General features: G+C 38.5%; 1 protein-coding gene across 2 annotated transcripts in view; it reads right to left on the bottom strand.

Annotated features, from left to right (window-relative positions):
- Window positions 1-27701, bottom strand: part of sh3pxd2aa (SH3 and PX domains 2Aa) — a 102339-nt gene that overhangs the window by 17485 nt on the left and 57153 nt on the right. For both annotated transcript variants that reach the window (XM_060860464.1, XM_060860463.1), the window contains exons 6-7: window positions 25440-25465; window positions 9533-9661 (exon numbers count right to left, since the gene is read on the bottom strand). In XM_060860464.1, the coding sequence (XP_060716447.1) occupies window positions 9533-9661; window positions 25440-25465 (155 nt within the window). The remainder of the gene's footprint in view (window positions 1-9532; window positions 9662-25439; window positions 25466-27701) is intronic.

Raw genomic sequence — 27701 nt, forward strand, 5'->3', positions numbered from 1 at the left:
TATAGCAGGGCAAAAAGCTTGGGTTGTAATTATGACTTCAGTGTTTCATGTGTGCTGTGTGTATTATGCGGAAAATGTTGATCAAAAGATCTCTGTGCTTCTCTGGATAATGTGAGCTAAGTCTTTAGAGTTTTTTGCAGTGAGCAGAAGTGGATTTAAAAAACGTCAACAGCACTGATCCAGCTTGCAAGTATGTGGCTGTAAATCAAGCTACCTGGATTAACTTCTTAGAGATTTACTGTATAATACTTGTGTTTACTCTGCTTGTATTAAGGGTCTTGTGCTCTTGGACCACCAAGTTGTTTTATTAAGATTGTGCCAAAGGACCAGGAGAGCACTCGTTTGAGATTGAATTCATTCGAGCCACAGACTACAAGCACCTGATTGACGCCTATGCCACCCTGTTTGAGGGAAAAGTGTGTGTGTAAAGAAAGTCCCCTTACTGTGAATGAGATACTGTCTACCTGTCAGCCCCACTGGGAACCTTTTAGGACCAGCATAGAGAGTCAATTGAAATCAGAATGCAAAACAGCAGCCTCTGTTCGTTGTGTTTCGACCACAAAAGCACTATTCAGTTAGGCTAAACTAAGCAGCAGGAATGGCACTGATGAGATGCGAACGATATTTTTTATATTTGCAGTTGAGTTCAGTCACCCCGGCTTACGAACAGGACAACAATCCAGACATAAGATAATCTCACCAAGAAAAAATGGTGTTGTGAGCCTTTAGAGTAGATCTAGATTTGAAAAAAAAATAAAAGTCATGAGGAAATTGAGGCAAATATTTAGTGAAAGGATCCTACATCCTCAGAAAGAATGGATTAGTGTAAAACTTGCAATAATACATTTTTTTATGCATCTATACAATTTTGATCTTTTCCATTTTCCCTAAATGATTTGCAAATTTTCCACTCAGCTGCACTACTACTACACCAGCAAAATGACAACGTAGACTGAACACCTTCACAGTCAACATCATCTGCTGTGTGGACTGGTGTCAAACTCAAAATCAAGGGAAAGCAGCCAGACAGGAAACCTTAGGGATGAACCAGATGTCTACAGTATTTCTGAGGCTTGTCAGGATCACTTTGGCTTGTGGTCATCTCCGGGAAAGCAAATTTGCCACGTGCTACTGTGATAAAGTCGAGGTAATGGTAGTCGAATTACGCTGATAGATTACACTGACTGTGTTGATGCTCACAAAGTCTGTGTAAAGAGGAAACCCATTAAGCATTGGCTAATAAGGTCTAAATTATTCTCACACATTTTTAATTATGTTGGCTTGAAAGAGCCAACATACTGTTTTCCTTTTTTTTTTAACTTTGAAATTATTTTATTACTTTATAAAAGGGGATTATCTGGAGGAGGGGGAGTCTGTCATCGTGTTTTTATTTGGAAATGTTGAGCTACCTGCAAAACCTCAGACTTAAATCTGAGTGAAAAACAGGTTAATAAATCTTGAGGTGATGGTATAGATCTATAATATATGCCTTTGACAGGCAGCACATGGCAGCCATATGGCTGTAAATCAAACACATTTTATCAAAACTGGCACATGGTGTGTTGTTGATTATTTGAAATCTATAAAACAGGGAACTTTCTGTACACTACACATGTGCTACTCAAAAAGGCTCAATCAGTTCCTCAAAGACACTTCAGTAAATAATACTCAATCAATCAGTCAGAGAGTCTTATACAGTACCAGTGCTAGCGGATATAATGTAGACCTAATGCACACAAAATGCAGACATAACACAAACATAAAGAGGAACATTTTGTTAGCCAGTGTTTAGTCTGCAGATTGACAGAAAGAAAACAAACCCGATTTTACCCCAACTAATTCCCTCACGTTCTTAGGGTCAAATTTGGGTTTTTGATTATTACATCAAGTTCTAAGCAGGCACTATTTTTGTCAAGTGTATGCTCGATTTCATCCTGCATCAGCGGTTCCACAAACGGAGTGAGCAACACTGTACAAACTTAGCTCTCCTTCTTCTGCAGGTGGTAAGGTGGAAGTTTTTTCCACAAGGTTACCACTGAATAGTCTTTCGGTTTCAGGCTTGAAAAAGTGTGGAAAAAAAAACTCATGTAACTGCAGACATGAGCAGCAGCTGTTTAAAAGCTACATGTCAGCATGTTACTTTGGGATGTTGCCTAATTGAAAGCACACTGAAGGTCAACGGAAAAGACGCGCTCAAACACATGAAAGAGTATACGTTAAAAAAAATAATAAATAAAAAATCCTCCAACTGCATGTGCTCATTTCCCGTTTCTGAGTCAGATTCTTTAATACTCTACATGTGCTCAGAACTTGAAGTAGAGTTTGTTTTTCACTGATGTTTTTCTCAGGTCTCGAAGACGGTAGCAAAAATAAATAAATAAATAAATCATGTAAAGCTTTGGTTTCATTCAAAACTTAGACTATTGACTGATTAGATTAGACAGGAGGTATCTGAGCACTGTTGAAGGTTTATTCAGACTTCTTTCCCAGGAAAAATAACTAATAAATGCTCAACAAGTTGATAAACGTCAGCACATATAGACTAATTTGCATATACATTGAATCATCAACCATTTTCATACAAGAATACAGCTTTTTAGAAGCTAGTTGTCGCAAGGCGTTTTTTATTTATTTTAATGTCGCTAAAGGAGACGGTAAGTCTAGTGACGCGATTGGCACATTAACAACACTTGGTTTGTGTAACTCATCTCTTCTTTGGAACCTGTTTGTGGTCTTAGAGATGAGCTGTCATTGATACAAATATCGCCATCTAGCAGGCTGGGGTCGAATTGCAAATTAGCATTTATGCCGTAACATTTACTTTAACACTATAAAATGATGTAATTTATTAATTTTCAACAGAGTTCTACTAAATGTACTAAATTAATAATATTTGCAAATATGCAAAGTTGGGTGATATAATTGGGTGATTTAATATGCAAAGCTTCTATAGCAAATTGGGTGAAGCTAGTAGTTAAAGAAGCAACATATTTGTTTCACCCTCTTCTAAGAATATAATAGGGCTAGCCAAAACACAATGCTAATTGTATCAACCATGCCCATCAGGAGACTGGTACAAAGAGAGAAAGAGAAAGAGAAAGAGAGAGAGAGAGAGAGAGAGAGAGAGAGAGAGAGAGAGAGAGAGGGACAGAGAGCAGAATGGAGAGTGTGGTGGAGAAAGTAAGCAGATGTCTGGCCTGTACTTCAAAGCATCTCTTCCCCACACATTCCCCTCATCTACAACAGTGGAAAAAAAGAAGAGAGAAATGGAGAAATGAAGGAAAGAACGTTCCTCTCACTTCCTTACTGAAGTCCATTGGAATGATGCAGGCACCCGAAGCATATATGTCATGCTTACACTGCAGAAAAAAAAACTATAGGTACCTCTGATACCTCTGAACTCATTGAGACTGTTTCATCTGTTTAATGTTATTTTCTGATGGATCGGATTAGACTCTTGTCCTGCACTTCGACAGAAAGAACAGACATGTTTTGCTTAGTTAGCATACAAACATGAGTGAATTAATACTGATATGTGAGGAGAGAAGGGACAGATTGAAAAACTGTAGCTTCTTAAGAACTGAAGTGAAAACAGTGAAATGTGGAAAGAGTCGATGCCTAACATGCTGTTTTCATTAAGTTAGCCTCCTAGTAGTTTTACTGTAAAAGACAATATTTACTTCACAAACTCTATTTAGCTAGGGGCACATTACGCAAAACATTGGTTTGACTATCCCTAGTTTAACCCATCTACATTCGTATTATAGAATCTGAATAATGCACGTACAACGATGACTATAACTGCATTAAGTATAGCATAATTAAAACCATTTTTACCAGAACACTGGTGTTCCGTTCTGCCGACAAAATGGAAATCGACTTATCTGACATTTTCAATCAGTGTAAACAAATGAGCAATTTTATGGCCGCAAGTCTGACATAAAATGTTGACTTTAAGTGTGAGATGTTTTTATCGCTGTTGGGATAACCTTACACAGAATTTTACTGGTTAAAGATAACGCCTTCAGATATTAGATCCTTAAACACAAGCATCTCAGAGTGGGTTTGATTTCACCATTTACTATCAAGATATAAAACGCATATATACTTATTTATACTCTGTACAAAAACAGTAATACTTAAAAAACTACAGGTTCTTAAAGCATTGAGTGTTTCTATCCATGAGTCTTTAACCAACACTGTGGAGTGTGACATGTCAAAGACATTCAATGCTGAACATGGACAAACCAAAACAGGTGCAAATTACATTGTTTGGCCTCTGCCAAAAGTGGCTAGGTAGCTAATGCTACATGTACAGTACTGGTGTCTAAATATACCAATAAATAATTTTTTCAGGTGGGGAGAGGGATTTTTAAAACAAAAACAGAATCACTGTTTTCTTCATGTTTAATTAGATGAATATTGATTATTATCCTGTGTATAAGTATAGTGGTGCTAAACAAGTTCCCTTGAAACAACTAAAAGGATAACAGATGCTCTGTCATAGACTGTTGGGCCAACTGAGCGATAAAAATCAGTTTTTGCTAGATATCCAATTCCAAAACACTGACATCATCTTCTCCTGTGTGTTATCACAGTGTTTTTTTTTCTTTTTTGACCAAACACCATAGCTAAACAATACATTATCATCCACATAAACGTAGGACCACCTTTAACACGGTCCAAGAAAGATTAACCTATTTTTCTAGTCTATTACTGATTCATAGTTAATTAGTCCTGAAACCCAAAGAGGACTTTAAAGTAGGAATGCTATTCTGGCTGTGACTATGACTGGTGGATTAAAGACAGGATCAGAGTCCAGATCAGCACTCCTACATTCAAATCCATTAAAAAATTAAGGGCCTAAAATATGCATTTTTAACAGAGTACAAGTGCAACTGTGATCTGTCTTGACTACCAATTTTTGTAGAAAGGACATTATTTACATTTACATTATTTACTGTACAGTGTCACCCAAATAAGGATGGGTTCCCTTCTGAGCCTGGTTCCTCGCAACTTTCCTTCCTCATAACATCTCAGGGAGTTTTTCCATGCCACCGTCACTTCGGGCTGGCTCATTAAGGATAAATGTAAGATATAAATATTAACTCAATTTTAAACTTAAAAAACTTACGATTCTAAAATTTTCCTTCTGTCTTTCTATATTACTGTAAAGCTGCTTCCAGACCATATTCATTGTTAAGTTCCATGCAAATAAATTGATCTGAATTGTATCTTACAAATTCTTAAATCTTGGACAAATCCAGAGGTCACAATCTACTGATCCAAAACATGTGAAAACATTTCTATCAAAACAAATTAACAGAGTTTCTGGAGGGTTATTTGATCTCTGTTCAGCTTTTTCCCCCAAATGGCAGAATTTGGGGGAAATTCACACTGTGCTCAGGAGGTCTATGATTTGAAAGAAAACTTAGGGATTCATGCTAGGCCTTTAAAAGCTAAACTTAAAAGCTAGTTAGTATTAGTCCATCTTTCACACTAATATGGGTCTAGTTTCAATACAAGTCATGCAATGGTTCAAATCAGCAGCTGGAAAGAGGATGCCGATCCTGGATCAGCATGAAATAATGTTACTTTAGAGTCTTTAATAGAGTCGAAGCTAAGGGTTGGGTTACAACTGTGGTTAGAGTTCAAATGATATCAAAGAGAGAAGCAAGGGCCAGGGCTTTATTGACAAAACATTAAACACTGTGGAGTTCTCCAAAAGCAAATCCCAATAGTCTATCAAGGAAAAGAAGAATACTGTGTTGTATACAATTTGGAGAGTGGGGACATGCTGTATTTTGAGAGAGCAAATATGTTGAATCTGAATTCAAGAAGTTCCACCAATTGACTTGAGTCATACCCTCGATGAAGCTCAAAGAACATTCAATGGTCTGATGTGAACGAACATCCAGCATAAGAAATATCATTGATATGCCATTATGCGGGGGGCACGGTGGCTTAGTGGTTAGCACGTTCGCCTCACACCTCCAGGGTTGGGGGTTCGATTCCCGCCTCCACCTTGTGTGTGTGGAGTTTGCATGTTCTCCCCGTGCCTCAGGGGTTTCCTCCGGGTACTCCGGTTTCCTCCCCGGTCCAAAGACATGCATGGTAGGTTGATTGGCATCTCTGGAAAAAAAAATGTCCCTAGTGTGTGATTGCGTGAGTGAATGAGTGTGTGTGTGCCCTGCGATGGGTTGGCACTCCGTCCAGGGTGTATCCTGCCTTGATGCCCGAGATGCCTGAGATAGGCACAGGCTCCCCGTGACCCGAGGTAGTTCGGATAAGCGGTAGAAGATGAATGAATGAATGAATGAATGAATGAATGAATCTTGTTGTTCAATAAACCAGGACTACATTAGCAGAGTTTCCTTTTAACACAGTTTGGCATAGAAGCCATGTCTCCACCTGCTGTAGCCAAGATTTAGTCTGGTCCTTGCAGCATTCAGTCAACCGGATCTTCACTGGGAAGTGGGCCAAGACAAATGAAATCTATCCAGGATTAGGAAAAGATCACTCTAGAAGACATGGTGGGGTTAGTGGGGGTGAATGTCTGCGATGACTAGACCCAAGAGACTAAAGGGTGGAGAAGGGCGTGGAACTCAGGATGTTGGTAGCAAAGGTTTGCATTCATATACTCATAGAAATAAAGGGATTTACCATAGTGTTCCATCAAGGGTGGGTTAGATGGTTATGCATTTTTAGCTTTCTAAAAGGCTCTACTTGGAACCCCTTTCTGATAAGGATACCATCTGTTAGACATTTTTGGGTTGAAGAGCATATTAGTACCACACTGCCTTGTGGACATAATCCAGTACACTTGAATATTAGCTAACCTCAGCTCTGAAATTTTAAGCGAGATGCTTTGTCCTGGTGTTGGTTTGAGCTATGTGGCATAGTAGCACTGTGGCTGCTGCAGGAGTCATTAGAAGCTTTTATGAAAGCCAGGAAGAGAGGGATTTTCCATCCTTTCCTCTTAATGACACAGAGGAAAGCCAGAACTGCCTAGCCTCTGCCAAACATTTCCTGCAATGGCAATTTCAGATGCCTATCAGCCCGATATAATATAACACAGTGAAGGGTATTACTGGTAAATAGCTCCTTCCTGTCCGTGTAAAACCAGTTCATTAAATCTGCCATGAGCTTCAATCTCTCTCTCGCTCTCTCTATCTCTCTCTCTCTCTCTCTCTCTCTCTCTGTCTATATATAGGTTGAAAAGCATATATTTTTGTGTAAGGAAAGTTGCAGGAGGACAGAGAACTAGACTCAGGACCGATTTTGCCACTTCTTCATGACACTCAAAAGCCTGGATCTGGAAATACTCACTCTTTCCCGCTCACTTAAAAGCTCGCTTTAGCATTTTACTAAATAATACAGTAGGATGTAACGCCAGATGGACATACATAAGCTCTGCCAGATATATTCTCTCCAACATGTTGACAATTTACTGAGGTCCAGCTCTATTTGCTTCAGCTTTCCAGTGAAACAGCTGGAGTTTAACTGGAGCAAATGAAGCCAAGGGGTGAGAATCAAGAGACAACAACATCCTGAGTACTGGATTCAAAAGCCAGAACACTGATGTGAGGTTCTTCAAGCTTTATCCTTAACAGAAGCCTTCACTGACCTTGTCTAAGATCTACATGACTGTTCAAATCATAAAACAGTGGTCCAGCATTACCCATTTGTTGCTATAAACTCAAAAAGAAGCCAAAACTGCAGCCATTGTCACTACATACATGTCCTTTGCTTGGAAAAACAAGGAACGCCAAGGCCACAGCAGAGGGGCTAGGTAGTAAAATAGCTACTGAAAAGTTCAATGACAGCAGTACATTTAAGAGAGCAACACACCAGAGGTAAATGTAACAGCAAATGCCACGAGTTGACTATAAACGTATAACATTGTTATGGACGTCTGTGATTTTAAACAAGCACACATAATTGTTTGGCTTGGCAGATTTTGAAGATGATGTCATCAGTGCTCCAGATCTGACTATAGCTTAGATGCAGTGGAGGACAGCATGGCTCCCCAGAACACAATAAAGTAAAAGAAAGAAAGAAAGAAAGAAAGAAAGAAAGAAAGAAAGAAAGAAAGAAAGAAAGAAAGAAAGAAAGAAAAGAAAGAAAGAAAGAAAGAAAAATTATACTACATCCTTCTGCATTTGTAGATTTATTCACTAGACAAAACAAGGTTTCTTTTCAATACTAATCTGGGAAATGGATGGCAGATTTATCAGAACCAAATAAATACTGGTTATTGCTTTCGGTCTAATCAAAATTATTCTTATATAGCGATTGAGGAAAACAGCTACTGGGTATTTACTAAAAAGTGTCTGTCAACTAGTGCAGCTGTTAAATGCTAATTTTAACACAGATTCCTAAAACCTAAACATCTAAAATGCTTCAAATAAACCCCAACAGAAAACTTTGTGAAACTTGAACTTCTTTCCTCAGAGAAACTAAATATCCTGATTAGATCAGACTTGTATGCCATGACCTTAAATGTGATCGAAGAACTTAGGCTTTCCCATGGCTTGGTTCCTCTGCAGAAAACAATATACTTACTGTACTCAGAGAAAATAAGAGATACAGAAAATCCATTCAAATCGGGTTAATGGTAAAAACACACCCTACTGTAGGAGGCTAGCTCTTAGAAACATTTGCACTAGCACTCTTAGTTTTAAGAGCATGCAAAGAACTGATAAAATATCAGTATGTAATGTTTGGCTAAAGTGTTTGGCAAACTCGACCAGGGGCCAAGGTTTTGCTAGCTGCAGGCACATATTCTGCAAACCTGGACCAAGAAAAAGCACAGGTCAAATGCAATGGGAAAAAAAGGACAGTAAAAGTGTCTGCCTTTGAGTTTGTTTGCCATCTGCAGATTAACTTAAAAAAGAAAGCTGATTAAGCAGAATCTTTCTCACTCTCTGTCAGTCTTTCTTTCTTGGTCATCTCAAGTTCTGCATTGCTGGAAAAAGTGCAACCTTAGCTCACGTGGTGGGGGTGGTGGGGGTGGTGGTTTGCTGGTAGTTATCATGCCTAGCTAGAAGACATTCCTAATGGGAAAGACAACAGTCTGGCCTCTAGCCCAGAGCTCGGGGGGGGAGAAATGAAAGCAGTTGATTGACCAAAGAACCAACCAGCCAAAACAACACCTCCAGGTGGAGCCAAGAGCAAGACTGCAGATTCAAGGGGGGTTGGGGTGGGGAGGTTGGGGAAAGAGACCACAGCATAGAAGGAGGAGAGAGAGAGAGAGGGATTCTTGAGGACAAAGACTGAGGAAAGAAGAGTAAGAATTGGTACTAGCATAAGTAGCTATGTGAGTTCCAGTGTTTATATCCGTTCCAGGATGCAGTTTTCTACGTAAATCCAGTGAAACCCATTTTTTTGTTCATTACTAATGCATGCACAGTCACATAAACTTGTACACGTTTACATTATTCAGCAAGTGATGATTTAAATAACACATATAGGTTTGCACATATACTGTATACACACACATGCACACAAAATATATATTTTATTGACTCACCGCTCTCGCTCTTCTCGATTACGTCCACCGTCTCGCCGGCGCGCAGGCTGATCTCAGAGTTCTCCTGCCGCTCGTAGTTGGCTACAGCCACGTACTGCTCCAGCACCATGGGTTCACTGCCGTCCAGGCCTGGCACCGAGGGGAAGAAACACGCTGTAAGCCACCTGCCTGCTGACCCACTGCCCCTCATGCCCCTGCGGCCCCTGTACGCTGCCATCCACACCTACACCCACACCCCCCCGCAGCCTAGCACATTGGAAGCCCCTGCTCTTGGCGCATGTTCTGTAGCGACTGGCCATATAGATCAAGCTTCCCCCCGAGCCGAGGCCGGAGCATCGGAAGAGAAAAAAAATGGAAAAAGAAAAGAAAATGGGGAGCTCCTTCAAGGAGGAGACAGTTGCGTAGGCTTGCGTTGTCGTCGGGGCTCCATAGCACAAATTCAAGCAAGTGGGAAAAAAGAAAAGTAGGAATGGAAGAAAGGAGAATAATCAGAAATAGGGAAAGAGAGGAAGAGCTGCTAACAGTCGGGGATGTGAGCGTGGAGTGGAGAGTTGGAGGAGTTTTTCTGGTGGAAAATAAACAGACGAGCGCAAGCAAGGCCTCTCTCTCTCTCTCTCTCTCTCTCCTCCCATTCAGCGAGTTAGGCGGCAGTTAGGGGGGGTGAAAAACGCCAATCGGAGCAGCCTACACTCCAAGCCTTAAATAGAAACATATGAGTGGACTCAGAGAGAAGGAAAGAGCAAGAGAGAAAGAGAGAGTGAGTGAGTCTGTTTATGTGAAACACGAGAGGAAAGCACTTTAGCTTGAGCTCGGCTGCTCTTTTGCGCTCTATCAGTTCTTCCTTCCCTCCTTACTTTACTTTGTGTCTTTCTCTCTTGCCTGCTCACTTTGCGGAAAACGATTTAACTTGCCATTGTTGCTACCTCAGCTGGCGTATTAGCGTAAAACACAATCCAGAGCCTGAAGTCAGATCTTGTGTACAGATTTTGTCCAACAATAAATTGGAAAATCACAGAAACATTTCTACTAAATCATAACTGGAACTCCAAACTTCCTTTAGAAAGTGTAAAACACAATGAAAAGCTGTCAAATCATATGGACATGTATTTTCCTACAATGTTTATACAGTTTATGGCAGTTTCCAGGTATGAGTTAATGCTCTGGGAGGTGCTTCTTTACCTCCTTCCCTCTCTTTCTGTCACTCTCTCTGTATCTTGGCATGTGTGTTTGTGGAGGTGAACGAACAGCATATGGAATGCAAACTTGCATGCTGCAATGGAAAGTGATCCCAGATCAGCCATAAACAAGCAGTGGCTAAGAAGAATGGCAGGCGGGAAGGAAAGCATGCAGGAGATGATCTAGATACTACACTGATATACCATAATGTGCCATGCTAATAGTTTTGTGTTAACACAAATAGAGAAATGGAAATAGTAACCTATAAAAGCATCATGTCTTATTCCAAGTGATCACTAAGCCACAGCTGAGGCTCACAAACTGTACAAGAAGAGATCGCAAACAAAGCATGTCTGAGGCCTAATTGCTATTTTTTCACAAAAATAAAAATGAGAGCTGTCTATCACGTGTCTGTTTTGTAAAGGTTACTAAAGGTCTAATGTGCAGAAACTGGTAAATAATATATATTTAGAATCTATATCAATGCCTCCTATACAAATAAATATCCTTAATAGAATAGGACTGGATTCATCGATCTGCTCCGCATGACAGCGGATGAATATGATTTCCTAATGGACTCTCATTGGATGTTTCCTACTGCAGCTTTTGCTGTTGAAAATATGAAACATTTGCTGGCAAGCTGTGCAGTGGGGGGTCTGGAAGTTGTCGCAGATCACTAGTCTGGGAAATCACGTCGCATGCATTCAGGATTATACAGTACGTATCCATATGTACTTTTATCTGTGATCCATATATTATGTGTTAAGCTTACATAAAACAATTCCATGTCAGACAGATGGCTATTTGCTCTTTCGCGAAAATGCATCAGGATCGTTTTAGCAGCAGATACCCTGTGTAAGCTTGCAGGCACACTGTGTAAGCTTGCAGGCACACTGTGCTGTTCAATTTTCTCAAACACCTTTTTTAGGTTTCCCACAAAATCCTTTAACACAAAAAGTGTCAGAAACAGAACAAACCAATTAGAAATGTTTTATGCATTAATGCAGTGTCTAAACAACACGAATGTGTTTCTCGTAAAGATCACAAATGCGTCTGAATGTCATAAAACAACACTGACCTTCTAAGTTTAGACACTACATTACATTTCTTCTGGTCCAAATATTTTACTTCCTTTCTTGGAAACCTCAAATCCAAAGGAAGCCAGTATACACAGTGCAAGCAGGTTCTGGCAAAAGCTCCTAAGCACCTCCAATTGTTCGAGAATTTCTGCTACTGTATTTAAGATCACTCACTTGAAGAAACGTAACTCTTACAATACATTTCCGCTAGAATCGTATTGTTGCTTCAGGGTATATTAATTGTTTTTTTTCTTAAACAAGGCAACATCACGTGTTTTCCTGCATTGCACCAATTACAACAGTTGTGTGTGAGGAAGATGTTCTCCAGATGGTTCCAGCCTCGCCGAACGCTGTTTATTTCCGAGGGATGAGCAAAATAGTGGCTGAAATGTTTATTTGCATGCCGTCGTTCCTCAAACTCATGATAATTGCATTCTGGTGAGGGTTGCAAATAAGGTCATACATGAGGCAGCCATTTTTAGATACAGCTTTATTTTGGAGGTTGACCATGGTAGATGTTCTCAATGGCATTTTATTTTCTTGTTAAAAAAACATCTTGTTTCTGTGCTAAACTACTGAATCCTCAGTAATGTGAATGACAGAAATGGGGTGTGTCGTTAAAGGACGATATCAGAGAAAGTAAAAAAAAAGTGAGAAAGGGCATGCACAATGCACAGTGACCATTCAGTACAAAGAGAAACAGATACCTGTGGCCTCAGACTTAGTGGGACTGTCCTGTAGGCCATACATCCAGACTTGGCAAGAACAGGACAGGAAGAGGAAAAGGAAAGTCAGTTAAAAGAGTCAAGCAGTAGCAAAAGAGCAGAATGCACTCATTCCTGTCACTATTTTACTATAAGCATGCAAAAGGAGAGTTAATTTAATGCTAACACAATTCACACTCTCTCATTTATAGCAAGTGGATGTGATGATGGAAAAGTAACTGTGACCTGATGTTCCTTCATCTTCCACGAATTCTGTATATCTTTTCCAATGAATGCAATTTTGAAAATGAATCTGAATGCCATGAACAGTTTGCTTTATTAAACTATGGCTATGAGTTCTGGATCTAAGATGAATTAAAATGCTTCTAACCCTCCATCATTGGTCCATCACCGTTACTGTTACAGAAGCATTGATTTGATCCCTGCACAGTTGTTTGTAATGATTGTCATGCAGCTAATTTTTGCTACTCCTAAAACAAAAGCCAAAGCATTTACCTTAACCTAAACAACCAGAAGGAAACACCTCCTCATAGTTACCACCAATGGTCAATACTGGCAGATATTCCTATCCTTCTGAGGCATTTGGTCATTAACATTCAGTTCATACTGGCTCTGTTATGGTTAACATTTCAGATAAACGTATTTGTAAAACATCAGATCTGTTTGCTTGACAAATTTATTCGTTTATTCATCTGGGTGTCAGATGAGAATACACCCTGGATGAAGGATAGATCACTTAATCAATTGAGCAAGGGGCACTCAATCATTTCGTTTAATTAAAAGCTTCCAAGTCATCTGATGGAAACACTGCCCTAATAAAACAGAGCAAACACATATCACCTGATTGGTTAGAAACAGTGTGATGGATAGACCCGGTTTGCGAAAAGAAAACAGAAAGCCAGATTTGTTAAGTTTAACAAAACGCAGAACAGCACGATCCGGCTGTAACGTCTTATCTTCAAATTCTCGTTCATTTAGTTCACTCCCTCTGTCCCTCATCACCTCATCCCCCTTTCTCATTCCTTCCAACCTTTCCGTTCCTCGGATGACTTACAGTATCTTAGCTGCTCACGTTGTTACACAGAAACACATCAGATCGGTAATCTTGGCCATGTCATATAAACTAAGAAAATGTCATTTTAATTAATGCTGTAAATCACTTAACACAATCCAAAACATTTCACCTGAGAGATGATTAGACATTCGTTTTAAACTCACTTATGCCGTATAGACCGAATCTGAAAATTAGCGTAGAGTTCAAATATCTTTTACTATTTTTTTCTAAGCTATGAAAAGCTGATCCTATTTTATTTCTACCTAAATCCTTAAAGATTGGTTCACCGTTGGTAAGAATGTAAATACAGGGGTTAAACGCACAGCTTTTACACAATTTGGCAATTTTAGTCATTTAGAATGGATGGAATTTTGCTAAATATACAAAACAGCATCAAATTCCTCAAAAGATGGAAACTCCACCCTGTCTTGACAGTGTAACACTCAACAGCTGACTGATATTAACACTTCACCTCCCATTACTCCTCCCAACATACAGTACATGTACACGCAAATTCCTTTCAGATTTTCTACCCGAGGCGAACAAACTCTGGTGTTTTTCTTTCGTGGTGACCCTTAGAGACCATATGATGTGTTCGTTAAACAAACATTTCATTTAAAAGGATTTCTGATTAGTTGTCATTGCAGGATCTGCAGTTGTCCTCCATTATGGAAACGGAGATAAACGAAGGCTAGAAGCAGCATGCCTAACAAAACAACTCCATATGGCTTTGTTCAGTTATTGGCATGTGTCTTTTCAGCATTTCATCATTTCGAGATGTCAAAAACATAACTGTCTGTATTAGAACTTGTTTGGGATATGAGGGAACGGTGTTGAAATCTATCAGATCACCTAGTGAGCAACCAAAATCTACGGAAGTAATACGGGAGGCCATGAATTATGATATTTATTTCTTTCTTGTTGTTTTCTCATGATGTGTAACGGATTATTGAAACGTTAAGCCTTTATTCTCATACTATTAATTGTTTTGTATTCGATTTTTCGTGCATTTATAAAACAAAATATATATATATATTGTTTTGTATTAATTTATTGTTCTGTGATGTGAGAGCTTTGGACGCTCGCTTTCCTCTTTCAGTGCCATTAAGGCTCCGTATCTTAAAGCCGCTCCTACAATATATGTGCGGTTAGTTTAGCTGTGCTTTCAGAAACAGCGGCTTGATTAACCGCAGTAGGGACACTCTATTCTCTTCGATGATAAAGACGCAGACATCAAAACCTCCTTCTTATGTGTCGGACACCTATGTGGAAGTTGTCAATCACATGAGTCCCTGATCAAAGTAAAAGAGCATGCGATCATCTATAATGCTGCTTTACTGCACTTTTGCTGCCTCTAGAACATGTTCTTATGCAGAGATCATGAGAAAATTAAGTCAAAAACAGAAAGACAAAACAAGACAAAACAAGAAAGAAAAAATATAATAATGCATGGCCTCTTTGGGCTTCCATAAAAATCAGCCCATGTTAATAGGAATATTTTATAGAATTATCCAAGTGAATAAAATCATTAGTTTAAGTTCACATCAAACATCAGTATGAGGTATAAATATAAACTCAGTGACAATCATGTTTGCTGCTGACAGAAGGGCTCTTTTTTGAGTTTTCCTCAAAAATTAGAACTGCAGATCTGCGATTTTCACGTTCAGACGAGATCAGAAGAGATTGGCCAGTCGTCTTCAAGCTGACGTTAAGGCTACAGTAACTCAAATGACCACTCTTTACAACTGTGTTGATCAGAACAGCATCTCAGAACATGACAATCTAAAGCTGATGGACTGCAACAGCAGAAAAATCAAAAGCAGGAATGGCTAAAAAACAATTCAGACCCAAAATGTGCAGAGGAAGCAGAAATCCACCAGGCTGTTCTCCAGTACAGAAAGACTTTTGGAATTTTTTTTTCTTCCCAGTCACGTGAGAAACACACTGACTGCTGCTCTGTCCCAAACATTTCCTCTTCCAGCGCTTCCTTTGTCACATGATAATAACATTTCTCTGACTATTAACATACATAAGCAAACCATCAAAAGGTTTTCAGATCTTGCAGCCTGTTTTTAATAAAGAGCAGTGAAGAAAACATGACACGAAGAGAAGATGATAAAAAAAAACAACTACGCTGTGTCTATGACACTTCCAGAAATGTTGCTCTTGTTTTCTTTTAACCAAAAATTTAGAAATATTATTGATTTGCAGATCAAATGCTATCTTTTTAGGTAGATCAGATTCAGATTAAAGGTGCTGTCTGTTTTGTATTCATTTCAAAGATATATCCATGGAAAGCTCCTGGTTAGATTTAAGCTCATCTGGCCTAGAAATAAGCTCTGCCCCCAGCCCAAAAAGAGCTGCTCAGCTCTGCCCTGTCTTAGTTTAAAGTCAATCAACTAGGCTTTTTTTTTTTTTTTTGTCAATAAATAAATAAATAAATAAATAAATCAGCTAGACATTTAACTGAGTAACAAACATGATCAAACAGTGTAATTTACAAATAGAGTATTTATGAAACATCAAAACAATCTTTCTGAATGTGATCTATATATATATGTGTGTGTGTGTGTGTGTGTGTGTGTGTGCACTGTTATTCCGTTTATGTCTCTCAGGACTTTTTTCAGGTCTCCTGCTGTTTGTTTTGGATTTTGTGAGCAGGTCTCATCCTTTTTCCACTTATTTTCATTCCTCTCTTTGGTCGCATTTATGTTTTTGTACATTTTCTTACATACCTAAGTGATGCTTTACACTGTTATGGTATGTCTAAACATTTCCCTTAACGTATAGTAAACTTCTCAAGAGCCTGTTTCCATCAGAGGCACTTTACATGCTTTGAAGAAAAATATACTGACAGTTTTAGGGATTTTGACACTGCAGTGAGGCTCGTTTAGATAAACTACCTACAGTATATCAACTGCTTCTTTGAGCTTAACTGTAATGTTAAATAAACCTAAAGTGCTATTTTGAATGCAATAAACTAACCATATATTTTCACCCAACTGTTGCTTTAATATACGAGTAAAGCTTTGGATCTTCAGTGTTTTCACTGTGATTGTGATTCGCTCACAGGCGGCAGGAAAAAAAACTGTTCCCTTGAACATAATGCCCCAGATACTCTGACCTTTGGAATTTCAATGCTGTAATTCAGCAACTCTTAACAGGCTGTAATCCACAGGCTTTTTTAAAAATAATAATAATAATAACTTTGCCCACCGTGCTTGAGAACGTACTTGAACAAAGTGGCAAATGGAGTGGAATTCTGCAAAAAAGTGCACTGCACGCTAAATGCAAATTCGTAGTAAAACCACACGTACCCTTTTATGACTGTTCCTCTCAGTGAAAACACCCATGCACGCACACCCTCTTGCCCTGCTGTCCTCTAAAACTAAACCTAATCCCAAATCTCCATCTGTCCAGAACTCTCTCTCTCTCTCTCTCTCTCTCTCTCGTGTTTCCCCCTCACCATATCAGTATCACATCCCCTCCTCCTTGTTGCCCCCCTCCTTTAAGGCTTGTGTAAACAATATTGGCCATTGCTACGTCACACTGAAATCGTATCCCTGATGCCACGTAAGCAAGGGTCTGTCTGCCTGACTGACATCCCCCTACACCCCCCCCCATCCCCACACGCACATCTGACTCTCACATGGGTCAAAAAAAAAAAAAGACAGAATGTTTTAGCAAGAGAGAAGGAAGTCTGTGTAGAAAATACAAATACAAACCATTTTCTGCCTGAAAATCATGTTACACACACAGATCATTAACAGATTCGTACTCAAGAGCTGAACCAAACAAATACAACATGCACGTCATTTCACGATAGGAGCGTTGTTTACGTCTCACCGATTTACAGTACATTTACACATCCGTATGTAATTTCCATCAGAAAACAATTGTTAAAATACTTCAAGAATCTTTTTTTTTCTATTAATGTCTGAATCCACATAATCTTAAAAGATGCTGTTTTCATTACTTGTCCATTATAGGACCTGATCACATTCACCCCCACTGAAATATCTGGAATATTACAAGTGCGTCAGCTGAATTTATTGAAGATCGTGTGGCGAAGAAGAAAATGCTCTCATTCTTAATTTTTGGTTGTTCATTGTTTGTGAATGACAGGTTCACTTGGAAAGTACAAAAATGTTATGCAGATAATATTTTTCTTATTATTGAGTACATCATTAGATATATTAGTCTTCATATTAGTCTTCAATGTTTGTTTCATTAAACCCTGTCACTCGTTTCGAAGCAAAATGAAGCTATGGTCGGCAAAATTTTTTTTTAAATGTTTCCGTGCTGAATGTTGAAACCAATTAAAGAAAGAAAATGTAACTTTTTAATTGTTCCAAGAGACGAATAGAACCCCAGTCATGCAATCATCCACAACACTGATCCTAGAACAGTATTAATTTTACAAACTGAGACAAATCGGAAAACTTGAAATGGAGCTACACTTATGGTTTTTTTTATTGTTTAAACGAAATCCTTAAATATAGCATATTGTAAAACCTACTGCAATGTTGAACAAAAGACAAAAGAGCTATTTCCTTCTGTGCACAGGTAAACAGTTTGGACAATAAGGCCACATGGAGACAGTAAAAAGTTTTGTGTCTAGAGGGGACTTGGAGGGAAAGTTAAGAACCATGTCATTACTTTTCACTGACACACACACTTACACACAACAAACCAAATGCCTTTATTTTGTAGCTATGGAGCTAAACATACCACCACAAGTTGACAATAGAGTTTAGCTCAGCAGAGCCCCCACTGAGTGGCTGTAATATGCCTGCTGTGCCTCAAAGATCTGACAGACAGCAGCTGGAAATTCATCACGAACTCAAAGTGTTGTGTATCATTGAGTCATCCTATTGATGCTAGTTCCTCAAACTCCTTAAAATAAATTCCTTTTTTTTTAAAATGTCATTTTATGTGTATTCCATTTAGACCAGATTTTGTGGAGCAGGACTTACTTTACTCAAAAAACTGGACTTTACAATTTATTGAAAATGAATCGCATGGAATCGCATGAGATTTGAAAGGCATGTATAGGACGTGCTGGTGAGAATGTGTACACAGTTTGAGACGCGATCGTTCGTAGGAGACGGGGTTACATTTAAACGGCTCTTCCTCAGAAACAGAACGTCTGCCAGAGCTGGAATTTGGTGTACTAAAAAAGTATATTTTTAAAGCATAAGTAAAGCATATTTTGACATCTTTTACTTTGTTTAAAAAGTAATTGTTGGGACCAGAACGACCACCCATGACCTTTTTTTTGGGAGGTATATGAGACAGCAGAAAACAAATGATATACGATATGCGCTTTATCATAACCATTTTAAAGTCTATCATGTCTATCATGATAAAGAGCAGAACATCCTGTGACTACTTTATCACCTTGACTTATCTGGATTTAGCTGAGGAGTTGACCCTACAATCCTCATTTCCTAGAAGTGCCTCACACATATACACTTAAGATTACTATACATATGCACAGCGTGCTTTTATGTACGATCCTGATGAATGACCTCTAAATCTCTCCTGCCCCATTTAGGTATAAGAAAAATTTATATTTAAATATATATATATATATATATATATATACGTATTAGTCCATTAATGATACATTTTAGCTCACATTATTCAAGATGGTTTAGTTTTACCAGAAGAGAAGGTTTGGTCACATAATTAAATATAATTTGTAAGGAATTTGACTGCGCAATTTAGACAGCTTAAAGTATGTGGGTAATTTACCCAAATTGCCACACATAGTCTGGACAGCCCGGATGTACATGTCAGTGTTACGTTACAAGCAGGACAATAACAATTACCAGGCTTGGTTATTAAATTACTATGAGGTACGTTTAAATAATACTTCTACTAAAAGACCGTTATTACAAAAAGAGCTCAATTTCTGACAAAATACTGAAGGTAATTTGGACCGGAATTGTTATATTTAAGAAGTGCAAACTCTGAAAATTGGCAATTTGAACAGGATTAATATCATTAATAATCCAAATCAATCTTCCACATCTGTAGATCCCCATGTAACAATACCCCAGGCCAAATAGGGATTAATATGTTTTAAATTTTTACATTCCATGGTATCACACAGTATTTTCAGTAATATCATGCTTAGAAAATGTTTTCATAGATGTTTAATGATGCATAACAGTCTGGGCTCAATTTAAAAAAAAAATACTGGAGAAAAAAAAACTGAAATTCCAATGAATTGGCAAACTGGCAACTCTAGTTCCTGAGAGTATAAATGGCACCTAACTGGTTCAACAAGGCAGAGCCATTTTTTTTAAATCCCACCTTCTATGTTGTCTTGCTCATTAGGATCATAGATCTTGACATCTGTAAATGTCTACTACAAAACAATCAATATAAAATCCTGACTTGATGTAATCCAGAATCCCAGATCGTGTCCTTAATGTCCCATTCTGGGAACGACACTGTCCAATTTCACTGGATCACCATTTCCTCAAAGCAATCCTGCCATTCCCAAGGCATGGAGACACCTGTTCAAGGAGCTCAAGACCAAAAAATTGATGTAATGCTTCTCCAATCCTAAAGATAATCCATAATGTGCAATTAGAGTCAAGTTTGAGGGACTTGGAAAGCACCCATAGAACTAAAGGGTTTTGTCCTTTTGGCTCCAATTTCCAGATCTTTTCACTAAAACAGATGGTCTTAAAATGCCTGATTAGTTAATGCATGCTTGGAAGGGACTGAAGCCAGGCAAACAGACACACTGCAGTCCTCATGTGGTGTCATCAAATTCTGCAGTTTATTTTCTTCCAAAAAGACACAATCACTGCTAACCTACACCACTATCTCAGGGCAAAGAAATCCTTCCCTCCAGTCCAAGTACAATGCCACAAACCTACCCCTTCCAAATTTCTTGTCTATAATTCAACATTTAAAAAAAACAGACGCATAGTTTTCTGCTGATGCTACTCTCAACCCAATACCCAGTGAGATCATCCAGAGTTTTGTGAAAAACCCTTTTAGATGTGGACTCCACCAATCACGGCTAACGATTAATACAAAGTTTGTTTTGAAATGGTCTCAAGCTAGATGACACATTCCAGCTGTTTGCTGGGGTTCTTTATGGCAACCCTGTAAAAAGGAGGCACTTGTGATGGAAAACAAACACTCTTGTGCTCAAAACAACATCGGCCCCGTTAATTCATCTACTGTATACGTGCACAATATACTGTAGCAGCTGTCCAGAAAAAAAAAACACACAAAAAGGGAGTTTATTATGGTTCCAAGGTAGTTCTGATATATTTGCACCGAAGTTGTTTGGTTATGCCGCATCAATCAAAATAAGCTCAGGCCACATTAATAAATTCACTCACTACATCCTCAACATGCATATGTATCAGGGGTGAAATGGTTTGGTATCTGTTTTTGGATTTAAACTGAATGTGTATTTATAAAGAATATGTGACTTAAATGGTGGCTTAGTGGTTAGTACGTTCGGCTCACACCTCCAGGGTTGGGGGTTCGATTCCCGCCTCCGCCTTGTGTGTGTGGAGTTTGCATGTTCTCCCCGTGCCTCTGGGGTTTCCTCCGGGTACTCCGGTTTCCTCCCCGGTCCAAAGACATGCATGGTAGGTTGATTGGCATCTCTGGAAAATTGTCCGTAGTGTGTGATTGCGTGAGTGAATGAGAGTGTGTGTGTGTGCCCTGCGATGGGTTGGCACTCCGTCCAGGGTGTATCCTGCCTTGATGCCCGATGACGCCTGAGATAGGCACAGGCTCCCCGTGACCCGAGGTAGTTCGGATAAGCGGTAGAAGATGAATGAGAGTGAGAGTGAGTGAGTGACTTAAATGTAAAAGGTTCTTGAAACACAAAGTCTGTAAATTCCATCTCTTAACAGTTCCCCTGACTTGACTAGATGTATCGCTTGACTAGAAATTTAGTTGCACATATTGCAATGTTTCTAATAAGTTTTAATAGTTCTGTTTTCCAGAATATAAACAAAGAAGTAGCATAATTACCATCATTGTGACCTTAACCAGGAAGTTACTGAGGATGAATCAATGAATTCTATACATCTGTGGTCTTTGTCCCATGAGATATCAGACCACTCACTCACACCCTCATGAAATTAAAAACCTCTTGAAAAACCAGATGAACCTTTTAGGCAAGCTTTCACAAAAAAACAAAACAAAACAAAACAAAAAACACTGCAACCTCATTCATGTCTGTAGTTGTATCTGTTTATGAGAACATTATCTGTTTCAAGTATTTACTCATATTTGGTTACATTCCAAAAAGTGTTAAACTTGTTAATAAAAGTTTTAACGCTGAATATTGTGTACTTTAAGGCACAGAGCAAGTAAACTCTAGCATATGGTTTGCTATGAAAATATTTATTAGGAAGAAAATGTCAGAGAATTATTTGGAATAGTCCTTAAAACAACAACAATTCAATGGTTGCAATTTTCTAATGGTGCAAGAGGAAATGAAGCTCTGTGCCAGTACTTCTCAACATATGAACAATAGCAAGAAAAGTGCAGTAACTGAGCCAAATATAATACAAAAAAATATACAAGTGTTGCTGCATGTTTTGTCGCAACAAATATCTTTTTTTTTCTCGAGTATACCGCAGGAAATGCGCTGATTATGCTTCAACCTACATGTCCTTACTGATGTGGTCCATAATGGATACTAATGAGCGCTGCTTCCTGTGTGTATATTATTTGTCTGGGTGGATGACTGTGCATATGGTCAGACTTGAAAGCGAGACTCTGCTGCACATACAGCCTGAAATCTAAATACACGCATTTGTACAAACGTGTACTAGCATTCTAAATAAGAATGAACACTAGATCATTTTCATCCATCTGGTGTTTTTGAGATCATACTCAAATATTTATTATTTCATAAATATCAGGAAATAAAGGAACTGCGCATGACATGACATCTGAATCTTTAGGAGTAACACTCCAATCCTGAACTGCAGCTGATATGGAATATACTATACTAAATCATCCGAGTCATATTGGCCTCAGAATGATCAGCAAACTGATGTCAAACTGTAATCCTCCCTTTTGTGCACTTAAACCCTACCCTTTAATCTAGAGGAGGCATGGTATTAAAAATGAATGGAAAGATAAACCTACAAGCCAATATTAAATGTTACGATGTATGCTCTAAGGTCATATACACTATTTTTTCCCACGTGCGTAACCATTAAAGGTACAGTCAGTCATTTTGGCAGATAGCCTACAGCTGGATGTTTTGAAACCCCAAATGCAAATGAACACACCTCTCACGTTCAGTATTCCATCCAAAGCCATGCCTCCAAAACTCAAACATGCTTGACAGATATATAGACATGCTTCCTTGTCCAAATTGATTAAATGTTGGTGGTCCACAACATGCTTTTCTGCATAAACACAGCCAGGGAGTCCACTTTTACTCTTAGCAGTTCTTTTATTGGGTAACACTTTATTTGAAAGATACCTTTGTTTACGACCCTCTGTTTCGCACAGTGTACTATTCAACATACAGAATGCACACTGGTCGGGGCTATTTTATGTTCCTGTCCTGTGGTGTTCTGCATTGTTTTTTGTCTCGCACTCTTTGCACTAAGTTCGCTAGAACAACGTGATTTAAGTCCTTAGCTCCTTAGCGCTTTTATGTAGCTTCATGGTCCTGGAGAAACGTTGCTTCATTTCACTATGTACTGCGTCAGCTATATTTAGTTGAAATGACAATAAAAGCTTCATGACTTGACCTGACTTGGCCAAGTGCTTTCAAAAACCATTCCTAAACACAATGAATAAAACAAAACAAGGACTGCTGTTATAGGAAAATATATAAGAAAATTATTTCTTTGATGTTGATTATTTTCCAGTAATAGCAAGTCCTGAACAGTTTTATTCCTTTTATACCACAGCAATATATAACAGCAGCATATTATAATGATTTGCCCTTCTGCCTTTCCTTAAAGGCTTTCCCCTGTCAGAAATCTGTTACAAAGCGCTGCCTGTGATTTGTCTTGTAGGCTTGAACAGCATAAATTAATTATAAAATGAAAAAGATTTACTGTACATAAAGCCATTTATTTAATGTCTCATAAACCTACAGTACTGCTTTTAACCATATTTCAGAAGATCTCTGGGTCTTTAATAATAGCACAACGTACTTAGCAGAAATCTGTGAGCTAGCCCACAAAACCAAGTAAAAGCTCCAATGTCCCACGGCCCAGTCCCGTGTTTTTATTTCTCCAAATCCTAATTCACTAGATTAAGTGCTAGCTAACATAATACAATAACATATCGTCGCTGTCGGGCGGAATCCTCGTATCTCCAAAACCGTTATTTTTCAGGAAATTAAAAAAACGCCGTACCTTATCTGCAGTGCACAGGGTTTAGTCCGCGTTGCAGTGGATTGTCTTGCGCTAAATTCCTGTCCTCAGACGAGCACCAGAACTAGCGCCAGAATTTTCTTTGAGCCCAGTGTTGTGAAGACATTTACCTCAGAAGACGTGTTGATTCGTTGCGACTCTTATTAAGGAGAAATATGCCGTGAAGCTCTCCCGTGGAGTGAGGAAGAGGTGGACATTTGAAGTGTCCAATGGAGTTATGAGATTTGCGCTCAAGCTATTTTCAAGACTTTAGATTGGTTAATAACTTGTAAAAATAACAGACCCACGTGGGGACTGACCAATAGCATCGATATGTGAAAAAATATGAAATTGACCAAATTTGGACATGCGAGGTTTCCGCCCGACAGCGACGATATGATAGTAAGCTAGTTTTGTCTATTAATACATGTGAAGTACATCAACATCCTCTTTGAACAGTTTCTAGGGTACATTATGTTGTCAACCATGACAAAATATCAGCAAGGTGAGGTGAAGTTTATTAATTTGCACCACAGCTATGTTCCGTGTGAATTTTGTTTGTTTTGTGACAGATTGGAAATGGACAATAGGATATTTTCTTCCCCGCTACCAGGCATCTAACAGCCAGAACACAAAATCTGCTTGTTTTGTCTATATGGTGTTAGGAAGCACTAAGTACTGTACAGTGTGCTTTCTACATACTAGGTACAATATGCTTTTATGAATGTGTTAGAATGTGCTGGTAGTGAAAATAAACTTAAACCTTCAACATAAAGAATAAAAAAAAAAAAGATTAACCGTTATGATAATTAAGGGTTTTTCTCTTCTGTTTCATTGCATAAACTTATAGATTATAGATAATGTCACTTATAGATTTTTGACAGTCAAATTGCATCCATTCTGCTTTAAAACCTTTAGCAATGTTCATAAATGTGTTATAAAGACTTTTTTGTGGGTACAAACAAAGCGCTTTATTAGCAGCTTTCAAAATGTAAGGCAAAGGTTCAAATACTATAAAAGGCTTTTTTTAATAAATAAAATAAAATACTAAAATAATAAAATTACTGACCACACCTTTAAATGACACCTTTAACACACCTTCATCCACACAAGATAAACACACACACACACACACACACACACACGCTACCTAAATCTCAAAACTTGAAATCCAGGGCAAGAAATTTGCTACACTGATAACATTTTACTTGTGTGTGTGTGTGTGTGTAGCATAAACTCCTTTCAGAATTCCTGATCACATCTAGTCTACACTTGTACAATGTGAGTCTAGACACTGTGCTGCATATTAAGCGAACAAAACTGCAAGTCATTCAGTGAGAGAGCATGCAATGAATGTGAAGGATGCTGAGCGAGATCTGGCATTAGTGTGCACTGCTACTGTACACACTGATGTTCAGTGCAACAGGTTGAACAGTCATGGTGTGATACAATGGGTATACAACCATACATATATAAATCTATATATATATATTGTCTTACCTGATTTGCGCTTGGTACCATAATCCCTGAAAAATAAAAAACAGCAGAGAGACATGATTAGAGCTCTGGCCGTATATCCTCCAGGTACAGCTGAAGTCTTTGCTGACAGCATTCGCACACACACACACCATACACCCATCCACACACAAGCACTAGCGAGAATGCAGTGTGTGGCACTGTGCAGAGCGTGCATGTGTTTGATCTTGAGGGCTGGAGCATGAGCTGTTGATGCTACAACAGACAGAGTGTCTTATCATGTGACTTAAACAGAGCCAATCTTTGTCCCTGCATTTGTTTGTCCCCCCCCTTATCTCTGTCTCACTGCTTTTCTCCAGAGGATGGAGGGAGGAACTGCTTAAACCCTCACAGCTTAATAGATAAATGAACTGAATTTGGCTCCTTAGCTGTTAAGGTATGAGAAGTGTGTGTGTGTGTGTGTGTGTAATAAAAGAATAAAAAAAATATAGAACAGAATCAGAGAACTAAATAATTTCAACAAAAAAAAAATAAAAATACAGATGATGTGATTCACACTGGAAACCACAAACATGAATGTAATTTTAAACCTGCTAAGAGTGATAAAACATAACATTCATCCAAACGAGATTAGAAATACACTATTCATGAGCAGAACCGCCAGTAAAAGTGAACACTAAAGTGAACAAAATTAATTTGAACCCCATGATGCAAACATTATTCAATAAATGATTCACTGCAACAAATAATTCAGACTACACAAACGTTTTCAATTCTATCTTTGTGAAGTCTTTCCATTGAGTTGTGTATTAACGTTGTTATATATTCATATTCCTACACTGACCCTATCCTCTGTACGCTTTATGTGATTGCACTATACTACTGTATATAGCCCTAACCCACCATTTTATACTCAAAGACACTATACTTTCAAGCCATCCCATTTAAGCCATTGTCCCAACCCATTGTCCTATACATTTAGTCCACTGTATACAATATAAACTCTTATATCTTTGCAATATACTCAATATCAATGTCTTCAATATCAATTCAATTCAATTTAATCAAATAGCGCTTTTAACAATTCACATTGCAGCTTTACAGAAGTATAGAAACAGAATAAATTAAACAAACAAATAAAATAATTTGAAGTTTAAAAATTGTTACTATTTATCGCTAACATCTATCCCTATTGAACAAGCCTCATCACTGCTCATCAGTCTCACTCCTGCACTTAGCAAACCTACCATCTCCCTTATCTTTATTCCCTCCCTCCTGCACTCATTTCTTAGTATATCTCTATCTCTCCATCTATCCTGTTGCCTGTCTCTGCCTCTGTGACTTTGCACAGCAAATGAAAGATCCCTTTCTGCCCCACGAGCCTGAGGTCACCCGGAACACTTTGCAGCGGCACAGCTCGAGAGTCAGAATGCCTTCTTTGTTGGCTGAAGGAGAACAGAGAGAAAACACTGTCCTCAAGCAATATTTGAACTGCAATTTGAGGGGCTCAGAATCAAATTAACACTGTGAAGGACATTCCACACTAACATATGCTCTCTATAGAATAAACGGCAAGAAAATTCCCATTTCCAGGCTGCTGTTCTGGTTTAACGGCTCTGTCTTAGACCAAGGTGCTGTTGTGCACAGGCACTAAATACCGTTTCCAAACCCAGTAATAAATTCCCGAACGTAATAAACAACGACCGTTTGTTGGCTATTCTGTCTGAATGTGGAGGCTGATGACCCAGAATGCTAGGGGTAAATCTTAAAGTAATGACCTCATCGTGTCACTTGGGTGTCTTTAAATCACAGAAAAAACATCTACAGTTCGTAGTGTTACAGCTCCCTCGATCACTGTTAAATTAAGGAAGTGAGCAGGCGGTAAGCACAAGAATATATCTGTGTATGTTTAGGTACTTATTAATTCATAGATGCTGGGTATTGAGTTGCAATGTATCAAATTAGAACAAGGTGAATGTTATGACATTAACAGCAGCTAAATAATTTTACAGTGTTCAATTCATTGCATGTCAAATTAAAGATAATAGAATACTTCTGGTATGCTAGCAGCAGAAACTTAAAGCTTGTGTGCTAAAATCTGAATGCCATTTAAATGGTGAATTAAAGAAGAGAGGGCAGCATGCTGAAAAGTGCTTAACTAGAGCAGCTTCCTCTGGAGACTCCTGAAGCAAAACTACAGCAGTTTCAAGCCGTTAAACATGAATCAACCAAACTAAACACACACACATTTACTAATTACATTACTAATAACTATTTAACTATACA

This window comes from Tachysurus vachellii, chromosome 24 (assembly GCF_030014155.1).
Source record: "Tachysurus vachellii isolate PV-2020 chromosome 24, HZAU_Pvac_v1, whole genome shotgun sequence".
NCBI lineage: Eukaryota > Metazoa > Chordata > Actinopteri > Siluriformes > Bagridae > Tachysurus > Tachysurus vachellii.